A 14,511-nucleotide genomic window follows, 5' to 3' on the forward strand; every position below is an offset into this window, starting at 1 on the left:
AAAGAGGAGTATGGAGAGTAGAGACACAGTGTGAATTACCTGGCCAGCACTTAACAAATGACTGCTTAAATGCCAGGGCCAACAATGTGGATACCCATAAAAGAGAGATAATTAATTTTAAAAACTGGCAATCTTGGGAGACCTCAGTGTTGGGCTCAATGGGTTAAGCCTCTACTCCTGATTTCAGCTCAGGTCATGACCTCACAGTTCGCAGCATCAAGCCCTGCACTGGTGGAGCCTGCTTGGGATTCTCTCTCTTCCTCTCCCTCTCTGCTCCTCTCCTGCTGTCTCTCTCAAAATAAATAAATAAACTTTAAACAAACAAAATGGCAATCTCCAGAAGCTGCGCAATTTTACTGAGAAGTTTGCTGTGATCTCCTGGGTAGGTGTCACTAGCAAACTATGGTCACTTGAGACTCCTAATAAATACTTGGTGTTATTTACAACGATAAGCCCCTGTTGGCAGAAGCAGGTTGAGAAGAGATGGGAAAAGACGCACATAGCACTTACCATCTTCTGTTTCCTGCCACACGATGCCCTCGAGGTTGACGCTTGTTCCAGGTTCACAGGGGCCCAGGCACTCAGGCTCTGTAGCTAGAGCCACATCACATGTGTTGACCCCAACTGATCTGGTACGAACCATGATCTGCTCACAGGGGGAGGAGATGTCATTATTGACCACTGGTACCAAAAGGTGCAGTGGCAGCACTGCTGGTGTAGAGACAGGGGACTCCATCTGTAGGGGAAGAGAAGTAGTAGCTGAGTGGCAGAGAGAACATTTAGAGGAAATACCTTCTCTGTATTTAATCTAGTCCTACATTCTTTTCTGCCAGTGTGGAAGGCTCTAAACATAAGACTTTGGTCCTTCCTTTCAAGTTCTAGCTCATGATACCACTACAAATCTAATGGTTTATATGAGCGCACCCTGTGGTAGAAGCTCTATTTCTTATTAACGATCTTCCTCACAAATGGTGCTTGGCTAAAAGTGTATTAAAAAATGTGGGGGAAGGAAAGCGGAAAAAATAGTTTCAAACAACAGAGAGGGAGGCAAACCATAAGAGTCTCTTAAATATAGAGAACAAACTGAGGATTGATGGGGGTGGAGAGCGGGGGAGAGGGGAAAAGGGGTGATGGGCATTGAGGAGGGCACTTGTTGGGATGAGCACTGGGTGTTGTATGTAAGTGATGAATCATGAGAATCTACCCCCAAAACCAAGAATACATTGTATACACTGTATATTAGCCAACTTGACAATAAATTGTATTTGAAAAAAATCTTGTCTCATTTAAAAATCTCCAGTGATAGAGAACCAGGTCCAGATTTCAACAGTAATAGAGCACATAGATTGATGACAACGAAAAGGTTTCTGAGGCATGTTCTACTGCCACGACTATCTTTCCCACCAATCTATCATTCAACAAATAATACATTAATCATGTATAAAATCCAAGAATACAGGTAGGGATAAAAAAGGAAAAAAAAGTCTAGATCCCAGGAATGTCACTTTAAGAAGACTAGAACTTCAATTCATCTTTAGCTAGAAGGACATCTACTTAAAAGTTATAAGAGGGCTAGGAGCAACCTGATGGGGGTTTCTAACATTTAGAGATTACAACAGCGACTGGTTAGTAAGAATGGCATTTTGGAGCAAGAATGTAACATCAAATTTATCTGTAACAAACAGCAGGTGCTGTTAGGACCCGGAAGCCTATTCATGGCAGTCTGTAGATGAAGTTGATCACACACACGCACAGACAGATGCGTGAGCACAAGGACCAGCATCTACCTCTAAAACTAGAATCTCGGGGAGCCTGGGTGGCTCAGTTGGTTAAGCATCTGACCTCAGTCTGGGTCATGATCTCACTGTTCCTGAGTTTGAGCCCCATGTCGGGCTCTGTGCTAACAGCTTCAGAGCCTGGAGCCTGTTTCAGATTCTGTGTGTCCCTCTCTCTCTGTCCCTCCCCCACAGTGTAACGCTGTAACGCTCTGCCTCTATCTCTCAAAAATAAACATTAAAAAACTTTTTTAAAACTAGAATCTCTCACAAGAGTGCAATTACTTAGAAACCAATAATTCAACATATCCAGAGTTCAAAGTTGTAATATGGAGGGTAATAATCTTTTAACTCTTTAAATCCTAGCATTTATCAGACTGACAAAGTACCCTGGATCTACACTGCCCAAATCCTAACGGAACACAGTGTCCTGCATATGCAAAAGCACTCAATTCACACACTGACTAATCTTCCCTGAAGATTAAGTATGATACCAGTCAGCAAACCTAGAAAATAAGAGTCAAGGATTGGGACCCTCTTCCTCTTGTGAAAGATTTTTTCTTTCTTTTTAAGTCCAGTTTGAATGTACTCCTTCAACAGACCTACATCCAGAGAGTTACATATGCACCCACAAACCAAGCTGCTGGACAGGTCTGCAACAGAACTCTGGTTCTGAAACAGTTTACTGAATGACCACTGCTATACCTGTAACCCACCTCTCTAACACAGGTGCGTGTGTGTGTACGTGTACACACACACACACATACACACCTCTAGAAGCTGAGATCTGGGTACTATATCTACTCTCTGCCGTTAGTTAGCTCTGACTTCTTGGCTTAGAGGTCACTGCTATTTGTGAATCATCACTGTCAAGAGTCCACTGAATGCTAGAACACGGATTCTGATTAATTCTGGTTCCTGAAAAGCTGCCAAAACATTATCCTTGTCTGCTTGGCAGGCACCCCCCACCCTTGTACTTCCCTAACTCCACCTTTTTCATAAAATGAAAGTTGAAGCCCATATAATGAATTTTCTGCATTATGGTCAATGCCAAAAGGCTTTTTTTGCTTCTTTTTGCACTCTTGAAAATCAGGCATTGATCATTTTATTTGGCAACCTTCCTGGGATGTGGTAGATTCCTAAAAGACTCTTTAAAATTTCTATACACAGATTTGAAAGTAAAAACACAGAAAAAGTAAGTTCAACTCTATGACTCCTGTATATGGCTGGAATCTGGCTCTAATATCAAGCCCTTTCAGGAATGCTTCAAGAAGATAGCTAGTAACTCTTTGGAAAGAAAGTTTCTTGGAGATTTTACCCCTGAGAATTACTAAAAAGGGAAAATTAGAGACAGAGTATACACAGATCATCTTTACTCTTGGCCTCACCTCTGTTTTTCTATTTTTTTCTTCTGGGGAAAACTGAGACAAAAACAATTTCATAATCAGTATGTGCATTTCCTTTGCTTAGGGTTTGTTCTCTCTTCATAGGGCTTGATCCTGTGAATCACGAGATCATGACCTGGGCTGAGATCAAGAGTTAGATGCTTAACTGATGGACTCACCCAGGAGCCCCAAGTTTGTTTTCTTTTCTATACCATTCTTCTACTAGCAAGAGAAATTCCTGCAAGGTCCTCTTTCTTGGACACAGAGGTTGGCCTAGATCTTTTAGGTCATTTCTCTGAACTTTCTCATTGCCTCATGTGACCATATCCTGTTACTAACCTGTTCCATTGCTAAGGCAGCAAGTCCAAGCACAGAAGGAGGTAAGTCCACAGGGAGTCAGTCAGTCAGTCTGTCTCTCTCTCTCTCTCTTTCTCTCTCTCAGCTATCAAGGACAGCTGTTTTCTAGAAGTGGTTTCATTTCCTGCTAGGTTATTCAGTGCTTATGGGAGACCAGGAAGAAAAGAAGCTACTAACGCTGTACATGAAGCCAAGCCTCCAGTTCTACACTGACAGATCCAGAAAACAAGATCTAAGACGTGTAACTAGGAGACACCCCTGTTGCATTCAGTTTGCCAAATTAAACCCTGCTACAGAATATGTGGAGAGAAGGAACTTAGCTGAACTGATTAGAAAAATAGAACTAATATACAAAGAGCCAACTGACATGTATGTGCAACAAACTGCTCTTACTGCTCAGAGATACTAAGTAGAATTCAGAAGCTCTGTTTGTCTGAGGATGACTTTATTTAGTCAGTTAATTAATTAAAAGAAATTTGGGGGAGGGGAGAAGTAAAGAAATCCACCTATGGGTTTGGAACTATTCAGTTTCCTACTTTGCAACAGAAATCTGAGGAGAAATCACAGAGCAACACAATAATGTTTAATTACAGCTCCAGCTCTACTAATTACCATTTGGTCACATCTATAATCTACATTAAGCCATACTGTATAATAAGCACCTCTGTGATATTCATCTAATAACTGAGGTGGCTTTATGGGATTTCACATTCTACTATTCACTGGAACAAACACAGTTTCATTTACCACTCTCCAGGAGAGGATAAATCAGAAAAGGACTTTTTTGCCACCTCTCCCATATTCCTAGGATACAAGAGCAGGAATTGTCAGGAGACTGGGGACAGGAGAGAAAATTAAGTAACAGGAATATAAAAAGCTAAAGTCATTAAATACCTTAATAGCTACAACAACAATAAAAGTTGAGCCAATTCTTAGTCTCTGAAATGCTAAGGAGTGCCAACCTGAATGGGGACTGCCAACCATGAATGGGGACACAAACAAGACAAAATTAAAACTTGAAAAGAGAGGATTTGAAGTTGGAGATATCTGAAGTTTCCCAACAGTTCATGTCCTTTACCTTTTAATGATACTTCTTTTCAATTCACCTTTAGATATTAGTCTTAATAGCACCTATTAGAGATCTAAGTGCTGATAGGCAGGTGACGCAGAAATGAGGACTGGAGAGAATAAAGAAAGGCCAGAGCCATTAATCTCCCACAAGAAGTAATTATACACTGCCTTCAGCTGCCTCCCACACAAGAGAGGCACTGATGGCGGAAAAAATTTCAAGGCTGCAATATAATTTTGGGGGTAGGAAATGCAGCGAAGAAATATTTGGGACAGATTCTTCCCTCTCCCCTTCTCAGGAGTCTGATTATCTTCACATTCACAGTCAAAAGGCAGAAAGGAAGTCTACCAATAACTGCAGTAACTCTAAGAAAATCGCTTTATCCAAGAATGAAAGATAATTGTTCAGATTTATTCAGAATGATCGGATAAGATTATGTAGAATCAAATATTTTTTTAAGTTTATTTGTTTATTTTGAGAAAGAGTGCGTGGGGGAAAGGGCAGAGAGAGGGAGAATCCCAAGCAGGCTCCACTTTGTCAGCAAGAGCCCAATTGCAGGGCTCAAACTTATGAAACTGTGAGATCATGACCCGAGCCAAAATCAACAGTTGGACGCCTAACTGACCAAGCCACCCAGGTGCCCCTGTCATCAAATATACCAGATTTTGTATTAATAACATGCTCTTTTCCCTTGATAATTCCTAAGGTCTTTCAAGATTTTACAGTGACTCAGCATCAGCAATGCTAATAGTAATATAGGTTCCTGATTCATATAAATAAACATGTAAGTACTGCCTCTAATAATATTTGATCTGCTCACAAAATTTTTACTGTGGGTTATTAAAAAGAAGAACAGGTATTTATTTAAAATCCTATTTATGAATTTATTATGTTGTTTCTCAAATTAAAATACAAAGGAAAAAATCCTCAGTTATTTGACTGCCTCCTGTTGACTGAGATTGAGATAAAATAAATTTAATGTATTTTTTAAAAAATAATTAAGGTTTATCTTTGCTTATCCTGAAAGTTCAGTAATTGCTTATTTTCAAGAGCCTGATGGGTCGAAACCACAGAGCAACTGGGGCGCCTGGGTGGCTTGGTCGGTTAAGCATCCGACTTCGGCTCAGGTCATGATCTCACAGTTTCTGAGTTCGAGCCCCGTGTCGGGCTCTGTGCTGACCGCTCAGAGCCTGGAGCCTGTTTCAGATTCTGTGTCTCCCTCTCTCTCTGCCCCTCCCCTGTTCATGCTCTGTCTCTGTCTCAAAAATAAATAAACGTTAAAAAAAAAATTAAAAAAAAAAGAAACCACAGAGCAACTGAATTCTTCCTTTTCACAAAGCTCTTGACACAATGCAATAGAATATTCCAAGTAAATCATGACACAATACAACATTTAAGTGTTAGTGAAGGAGGAAATCACTTCCTTTTCCAACACTCTTTGAACCTGCCTCTTGGAAGGAAGGAAGGAAGGAAGGAAGGAAGGGAGGAAGGAAGGAAGGAAGGAAGAAAGAAAGAAAGAAAAAGAAAGGGAAAGAAAAAGAAAGGGAAAGAAAGAAAGAAAGAAAGAAAGAACGAAAGAGAGAAGGAAGGAAAGAAGAGAAGAAGAGGCTGCAGGTCTGGTGAACTCCTAGATTCCACATAAGCTTGCCTTGAAAAAGAATTTGTTTGTAACTCTGGTTAATTTCTAAGACATCTTGTAGCAGAAGGCAAGGAGGAAAAAAGAGAAAAAGAAAGACACAGTAGCTGGCACCGGAACCAGACATCAAACAATTCTTTGAAGGTAGGTATTCCGTTATTCACAGAAGACTTACTTTAGCACTCAATTTTAACCAATCAGCACCTGGTCAAGGTCAGCAGTGGAGACTGTTGGAGTTTGTAGTAGAAAATGCAAGTGCAAGTGAACATATAATTTGAAGACTGTAAGAGTAGCCACAGGGAGCTCTCCTGCAACCATCACAATAGAGTCTCAGGCTCAAACCCAAAAGATTTCTTCCGGTAAAGCGGGAAGAGCAGATCAAATGATCCTAATATTCAATCCTGTCTAAATTCTGTGTGTGGGAATGAATATATTATGCTGGAAATGTAACAAAGAAAAAAAATCTCATAAATGAAGTCAATGCATAACACAGATCACATGGTAGTGTCCCATTCCTGTGGCAAAGGCTTTTGCTGAAAGAAGCATCTATTCTGCTCTTCTAAGTCTTCTCACTCTACAATCTCCTGCCTGCTTGAAATTCACCACATTTTCCTTCAGCAAAGCTATTAACTTTGCAGCTGATGAGTGATGATAGCCACCTAAGTACTAGCTCTGAAATGATTTTTTTTTTTTCTACAGAAGGTTGATGATCCCTCCCATTCCTGTACTGTTCCAAGGGAAGCATGAGAATTAGCTTTTCAAGAATAAAGAATGAGAAAAATTCACTCTTTGGCTGCAACTACTTCCTCTCCTGAACACAATTCTTACCTCCTTTCACATACTCATTTCCTAAAAAGGGCTGGAGCTTGTCATCTCTACTCCATTCTCTTACCCCCATAGGACAGAAAAGCAAATGAGCAAATAAACAAACAAAAAATAACCCACAGACCAAATAAGGTGAATACAACAGAAGCTAAAGCCTTTCTCTGAATCATTCAGAATCACAGATGTCAGCAGAAAAATCTCAATTTAACCTGTTTCATGGATGGGGCAAACTGTACTAAAGAACCTAATCATCATTCATATTGACAGTCCTAGGAGAAAACATGAGAATTCTAAATTGAGACATCACAAACCATATCTTGTTCTGTATAGCTTGGGAAGGAGAAATGAGAATGATTCTTCCTGCTTCAAGCCAGCTGTTCTTAAACATTTTGGTCTTGGGAAACCTTTAGAGTCTTAAAAACTGAGAACCTTACAGAGCTTTTATTTATGTAGGCTTTATCAATTGATATATACTGTATTAGAAATTAAAAGTGAACAGGGTGCCTGGGTGGCTCAGGTGGTTAAGTGTCTGACTTTGGCTCAGGTCATGATCTGACAGTCCATGAGTTTGAGCCCTGCGTCAGGCTCTGTGCTGACAGCTCAGAGCCTGGAGCCTGCTTCGGATTCTGTGTCTCCCTCTCTCTGCCCCTCCCTGTCTTACACTGCCTCTCTCTCTCAAATATAAACATTAAAAAAATTTTTTTAAAGTGAAAGATTTAACATGTATTAATTAACTTATTTTAAACAACTAATGATTTCAAAATGACAAAAGTGACACATAAGAACAGATTAGTAGTGGCCAGAAGGAAGGGTTGGTGGCACGTAGAAGAGAGTTGAGTATGGCTAGGAAGGACAACACAAAGGATTCTTACAGTGATGGAGATGTTCTGTATTTTGTGTGGTAAATACCCAAGCTTACACATAATAAAATCGCATTGAACTTAATACACACACACACACACACACACAGAAAAATATACAAGTGAACACATGTAAAATGGGGAAATCTTAACAAGATAGGGAGATTGCATTAATGTCAATATTCCTGTTGTGATATTGTACAATAGCTCTGCAAGGTGTTACCAATGGGGGAAACTAGGTAAAGGCTACATGAGATCTCTCTGCATTATTTATTACAACTATTAATTATCTCAAAACAAAAAGATTAACAAAAAATTGCAGATCCCAAAGAACTCTGATATGGAATATATCTATTGATAGATGTACGAATATATATAACATTTTAAATAAAAATAGCTGTAATTTTTCAAAAGAAAGGGATAAAAAGAGCAGTGGCATTGATTTACATTTTGCAAATCTCTTCAATGGCTGGTTTAAGAGAAGACAGCTAGATTCTCATGCCTGTTTTTGCATTCAATCTGCTGATAAAATGTGTTGAACTACATAAAGAAAACTGGCCTCACAAAGATTTCATATATGTATCCTTTTCAGATCATTGTGGCTGTTCTTTGATATGACACCAAAACTGAACAAATGATAGTTCTTAAAGGTTAGTGGCAATGTGGAATCTGAAACTATATTGTTGAACCTTTTGTACTCTGTTACATTATAATCCACTGGTCTGTCTAGTACTTTGAATGCTTCTCTTACCCATGCATGATTTTTAACATCATATATTAGTCATTTGGAAAATATTGGTTCAATGAGTTATACAGCTCTTTCAAACACTGACACATTCTATTAATATAAAGAAGTCATATTTGTTGATACTGCCTCTGAGCTCATCAGAAAACCTTTTAAGTATTGGCAGGCTGTCAAACGGATGGGGGGCAGATACAAATTTTGCAAAATTATAATGTTTGCTGGAAAGCTCATATTTTATCATTAATAACAAAGAGTGTCAATTGTCTTCCTTGGAGTCAACAGGCTTATTTCACTTATTTTTAAGAAAATGTCTGCTAAATACCCAACTCTGAATACCTGTACTGTCAGTTGTTCTTTCAGGTAAAAACGACATTCCACACACACACACACACACACACACACACACACACACACACACACAAAACCAGGCTAGGTCAGCTTGCAACTCAGTTGCAATTGTTTTACATGTACTTTCCATTTTGTCACATAGAATACAAAAGGACATGGGCACTTTGGTGGCTGTTGAGTCGGTCTGTTGAGTGTCCGACTTTGGCTCAGGTCATGATCTCATGGTTCATGGATTCAAGCCCCACGTACGGCTCTGTGATGACAGCTCAGAGCCTATAGCTTGCCTGGGATTCTGTGTCTCCCTCTCTCTCTGCCCCTCCCGTGCTTGCACTCTGTCTCTCTCTCCTTCAAAAATAAACACTAAAAAAAAACAACAACAACAAAAAAACCCCAAAAGGACATGTACTCAAAAGGTGAGATACAATTAATATACAATACATATAGTTTTTTTTTAACGTTTGTATATTTTTGAGAGAAAGAGACAGCAGGTGTGCAAGCAGGTGAGGGGCAGACAGAAAAGGAGACAGAGAATCCCAAGGAGGCTCCACTCTGTCAGTGCAAAGCCTAATACGGGGCTTGATCTCACAAACCGTGAGATCATGACCTGAGCTGAAATCAAGAGTTGGATGCCTAGTGGGGGCCTGGGTGGCTCAGTCAGATGTCAGTCAGTCAGACATCGAGTATCCGACTCTCGATTTTGGCTCTGGTCATAATCTCACTGTTTGTGAGATTGAGCCCCATGTCGGGCTCTGTCTGACACACTGAGATCCCCTCTCCATCTCTCTGCCCCTCCCTTGCTCATGCTATCTCTCTCTTTCAAATTTCATTTAGCACAATGCTCTGAAGGTCCCATTCATGTTGTCACAAATGACAAGATTTCCCCCTACTGTTTTTTAATGGCTGATTTTTTTGTTTTTTTTAAGTATAGTTGACCCATGAAAATAGCAAGATTTAATTACTTTTTGTGGCTGAGTAACATCCCATTGTATATACCCCATGTCTTCTTTATCCATTCCTCCACTGATGGACTCTTACATTGTTGTTTCCATATCTTGACCACTGTAAAAAATGTTGCAATAAACATGGGGGTACATACATCTTTTAGTGATTTTGTTTTCTTCAGATAAATACTTAGAAGTGAAATCGCTGGATCACGTAGTAGTTCTATTTTTATTGTTTTGAGAAACCTCCATACTGTTTTGCATAGTGGCTCCACCAATTTACTTCTTTCCCATCAGCAGTGAACTTTTTCCCACTTTCTAACCAGTATTTGTTATTCCTTGTTGTTTTGGTAATAGCTATTTTAATAGGTGTGAAGTAATATCTCATTGTGGCTTTGATTTGTATTTCCCTGATGATTAATGATGTTGAACATCTTTTTATATACCTTTGCCCTTTTGTACGTCTTTGGGAAAATGTCTATTCAGATCTTCTGCCTAGTTTTTCAACTTTTTTTTTTTTTTTTCTGTTGAGTGGCATGAGTTCTTCATATATTTTGGGTATAAACCCCCTATCAGATATATATGCTTTGCAAATATTTTCTCCCATTCGGCAGATTGTCTTTCATTTTGTTGATGGTTTCCTTTGCTGTGCATGCAGAAGCTTTATGTTTTGATGTAGTCCCATTTGTTTATTTTTCTTTTTGTTGCTTTTGCTTCTGGTGTCAAATTAAAAAAATCGTTGCCAAGACTATGTCAAGGAGCTTACCATGTATGTTATCATCTAGGAGTTTTATGGCTTCAGGTTTTACATTCAAGTCTTTAATCCATTTGGGGTTAATTTTTATGTATGTTGTAAGATGGTGGTCAAGTTTCATTCCTTTACACGTGGCTGTCCAGTTTTCCCAATACTGTTTAATGAAGAGACTGTCCTTTCTCTACTGCATATTCTTGACTCCTTTGTCATATATTAATTGCCTGTATATGCTTGGGTTTATTTCTGAGCTCTCTATTCTGTTCAACTGATCTAATGTTTCTATGCCAATACCATTCTGTTTTAATTACTGTAGCTCTGTAATAGAATTTAAAATCAGGGAGAATGAGGGGCACCTGAGTGGCTTGGTCAGTTAAGCATCTGACTTTGGCTCAGGTCATGATCTGATGGTTCGTGAGTTCAAGCTCCGCACTGGGCTATTTGCTGACAGCTTGGAGCTTGGAGTTGGCTTCATATTCTGTGTCTCCCTCTCTCTCTGCTTCTCCCCTGCTCACACCATCTCTCTCTCTCTGTCTCCTTCTCTCTCTCAAAAATAAAAATAAACATTAAAAAATTAAAAAAAAAATCAGAGAGCGGGATGCCTCCAGCTTTGTTCTTATTTCTCAAGATCGTTCTGGCTGTTTGGGGTCTTTTGTGGTTCCATACAAATTTTATTATTCTAATTCTGTGAAAAATGCCATTGGAATTTTGACAGTGATTGCACTGAATCTGTAGACTGCATTGGGTAGTATGGACATTTTAATGATCCTGATTCTTCCAATCTATGAACATGAAATACCTTTCCATTTATGTTGTCTTTAATTTCTTTCATTAATGTCTTGTGGTTTTCAATATACAAGTCTCTCATCTCCTCTGTTAAATTTAGCCCTAATTCATTCTTTTTGATCCAACTGTAAATGGAATTTTCTTAAATTTCTTTCTGATATTTTGTTATTAGTGTATAGAAATGCAATACGTTTTTGTACTGATTTTGTACCCTGCAACTTCAGTGAATTCATTTATTAGTTCCAATAGTTGAAAAAAAAAGTTTTTTTAATGTTTATTTTTGACAGAGAGAGAGAGAGAGAGAGAGAGAGCGAGCGAGCATGAATGGGGAGGGGCAGAGAGAGAGGGAGACACAGAATCTGAAATAGGCTCCAGGCTCTGAGCTGTCAGCACAGAGCCCGACGTGGCGTTCGAACTCACAGACAGTGAGATCATGACCTGAGCTGAAGTCGGACGCTCAACTGACTGGCCACCCAGGCGCCCCTCCAATAGTTTTTTTAATGGAGTCTTTGGGGTCTTCTATAGATATCATGTCATTTGTAAATAGAGACAGTTTTACTTCCTCCTTTCCAATGTGTATGTCTTTTATTTCTTTTTTTTTTTACATAATTGCTCTGGCTAGGGTATCCTATACCATGTTGAATAAAGAGGCAAGAGTGGGCAACCTTGTCTTGTTCCTGATCTTAGGGGAAAAGCTGAAAGCTTTTCACCACTGAGTAAGATGTTAGTTCTGAGCTTGGCATACATTTATTATGTTGAGGTATGTTCCCTCTACACACACTTTGTTGAGAGTTTTTGTCATGAGTGGATGTTGAATTTTGTCAAATGCTTTTTCTGCATCTACTGAGATGATCATATAATTTTTACCCTTCTTTTTGTTAATGTGTTGTGTAACACTGACTGATTTGCAGATGCTGAAATATCTTTGCATTCCTGGAATAAATCCCACTTGATATGGTGTATTATACTTTTGAACTGAATTTGGTTTGCTAATATTTAAACATTTTTTTAAAATGTTTACTTATTTTTTAAAGAGAGAGAGAGACAGAGACGGAGACAGAAAGTGAGGGGTAGGGGCAGACAGAGAAAGAAACACAGAATCTGAAGGAGGCTCCAGGCTCTGAGCTGTTAGCACAGAGCCCGATGTGGGGCTAGAACTCATGGACTGTGAGATATTGACCTGAGCTGAAGTACAACGCTCAACCAACTGAGCCACCCAGGTACGCCGGGGTTTGCTAATATTTTGTTGATAATTTTTGTACGTGTGTTCATCAAGGATAATGGCTCATAATTTTCTTTTCTTGGAGCATCCTTGTCTATTTTGGTGTCAAGGTAATGCTGGCCTCATAAAATGAGTTTGAAAGAGTTCCCTCCTCTTCTATATATAGTTAAAGTAGTGGATTAATCATATATAAAGCTAGTGTAAAGGCTAAATGATGAAAGTAGGAAAAGTAACTATGATTACAATAATGAGTAATAATAATTAGTAGGGATACACAATAATTAGTAGGGATACACAAGATAAAAAGATGTGAAATATGACATCAATAACAAAACCTGGGTAAGGGAAAATAAAAATATTAAGCATTAGAATGGAATCAAACTTAAGTTGTTATCAACTATAATAGGCTGTTATAGGTTGTTATATGTAGAACTCATGGTAGCATCTAAACAAAACCTGTAGTAAGCACACAAAAGAGAAAGAGAAAGCAATATAAGCACACTACTAAACAAAGTCATCAAATGACAAAGGAAAGAGCAACAGAAATGAATAGAGAGGAACTACAGTTAGAGCCACAAAACAATTAACAAAATGGCAATATGTATCTATCAATAATTACTGTATTTTAAATTATATTCATTCATTCATTCAATTTAAAATGTTTTTTTATTTATTACACATGAGCTGGGGAGGGGCAGAGAGAGAGGGAGAGAGAGAATTCCAAGAAGACCCTACACTGTTAGCATAAAGCCTGACTTGGAGCTCGATCTCATCAACCGTGAGATCATGAGATCATGACCTGAGTCAAAATCAAGAGTTGGATGCTTAACCAACTGAGCCACACAGGCGCCCCTATTTATTTTTTTAATTGAAGTATAGTTGACATACAATGGTATTACTTATAAAGTATCAATAATTACTTTAAATGTAAGGAGACTAAACTTTCCAATCAAGAGAAACAGAGCAGCTGGGGCACCTGGGTGGCTTAGTTGGTTGAGTGTCTGATTTTGGCTCAGGTCATGATCTCATGGTTTGTGAGTTCAAGCCCCGCATGGGGCTCTGTGCTGACAGCTCAGAGCCTGGAGCCTGCTTCAGATTCTGTCTCCCTCTCTCTCTGCTTCATTCACTGCTTGTTCTCTCCCTCTCAAAAGCAAATAAACATTAAAAAGAAAAAAAAAAAAAAAAAAAGAAAGAAACAGAGCAGCTGAATGGATGAAAAAACAAGACCCATCTATATGCTACCTATAAGGATATCCACTTTAGATGTAAGAACACACAGAGATTTAAAGTGAAGGGTTGAAAAAAGAAACACTATGCAAATGGAAACCAAAAGAAAGCTGGAGTGGCTATATTTATACCAGATAAAACAGACTTTTTTTTAAACATTTATTCAACTTTCAGAGACAGAGCACTGGGTGGCTCAGTCGGTTAAGCTTCCGACTTCGGGTCAGGTCATGATCTTGCGGTTCGGTTAGTGAATTCAAGCCCCAGGAGTTCGAGCTGAACCGACAGCTTAGAGCCTGGAGCCTGCTTCAGATTCTGTGTCTGCTTCTCTCTCTGCCCCTACCCCACTCACGCCCTGTCTCTCAAAAATAAACATTAAAAAAAAAATTTTTTTTTAAAGTCGCATACTCTTCCAGCTGAGCCAGCCAGGCACCCCAAGAAATAAAAGTCTTATAACAACTAGAAACTAGAAAGTAGAAGGAATTAGAAAAAGAAGAACAAATGAAGTTCAAAGTTAGTTGAAGGGAGGATATAACAAAGATTAGAGCAGAAAAAAATGAAATAAAGACTCAAAAGACAGTAAAGAG

The 14,511-nt window shown here is 38.9% G+C and overlaps 1 protein-coding gene across 4 annotated transcripts in view; it reads right to left on the reverse strand.

Annotated features, from left to right (window-relative positions):
- The window catches only part of ZNF609 (zinc finger protein 609), a 211,167-nt gene that overhangs the window by 59,135 nt on the left and 137,521 nt on the right, over positions 1-14,511 (reverse strand). For 3 of the 4 annotated variants that reach the window (XM_042941723.1, XM_042941725.1, XM_042941722.1), the window contains exon 3: positions 511-736. In XM_042941723.1, the coding sequence (XP_042797657.1) occupies positions 511-736 (226 nt within the window). Of the gene's footprint in view, positions 1-510; positions 737-9,959; positions 9,985-14,511 lie in introns of those variants that run through there. The other variant, XM_042941726.1, reaches the window with a different exon arrangement.

This window comes from Panthera leo, chromosome B3, assembly GCF_018350215.1.
Source record: "Panthera leo isolate Ple1 chromosome B3, P.leo_Ple1_pat1.1, whole genome shotgun sequence".
In the NCBI taxonomy this organism is placed as follows: domain Eukaryota; kingdom Metazoa; phylum Chordata; class Mammalia; order Carnivora; family Felidae; genus Panthera; species Panthera leo.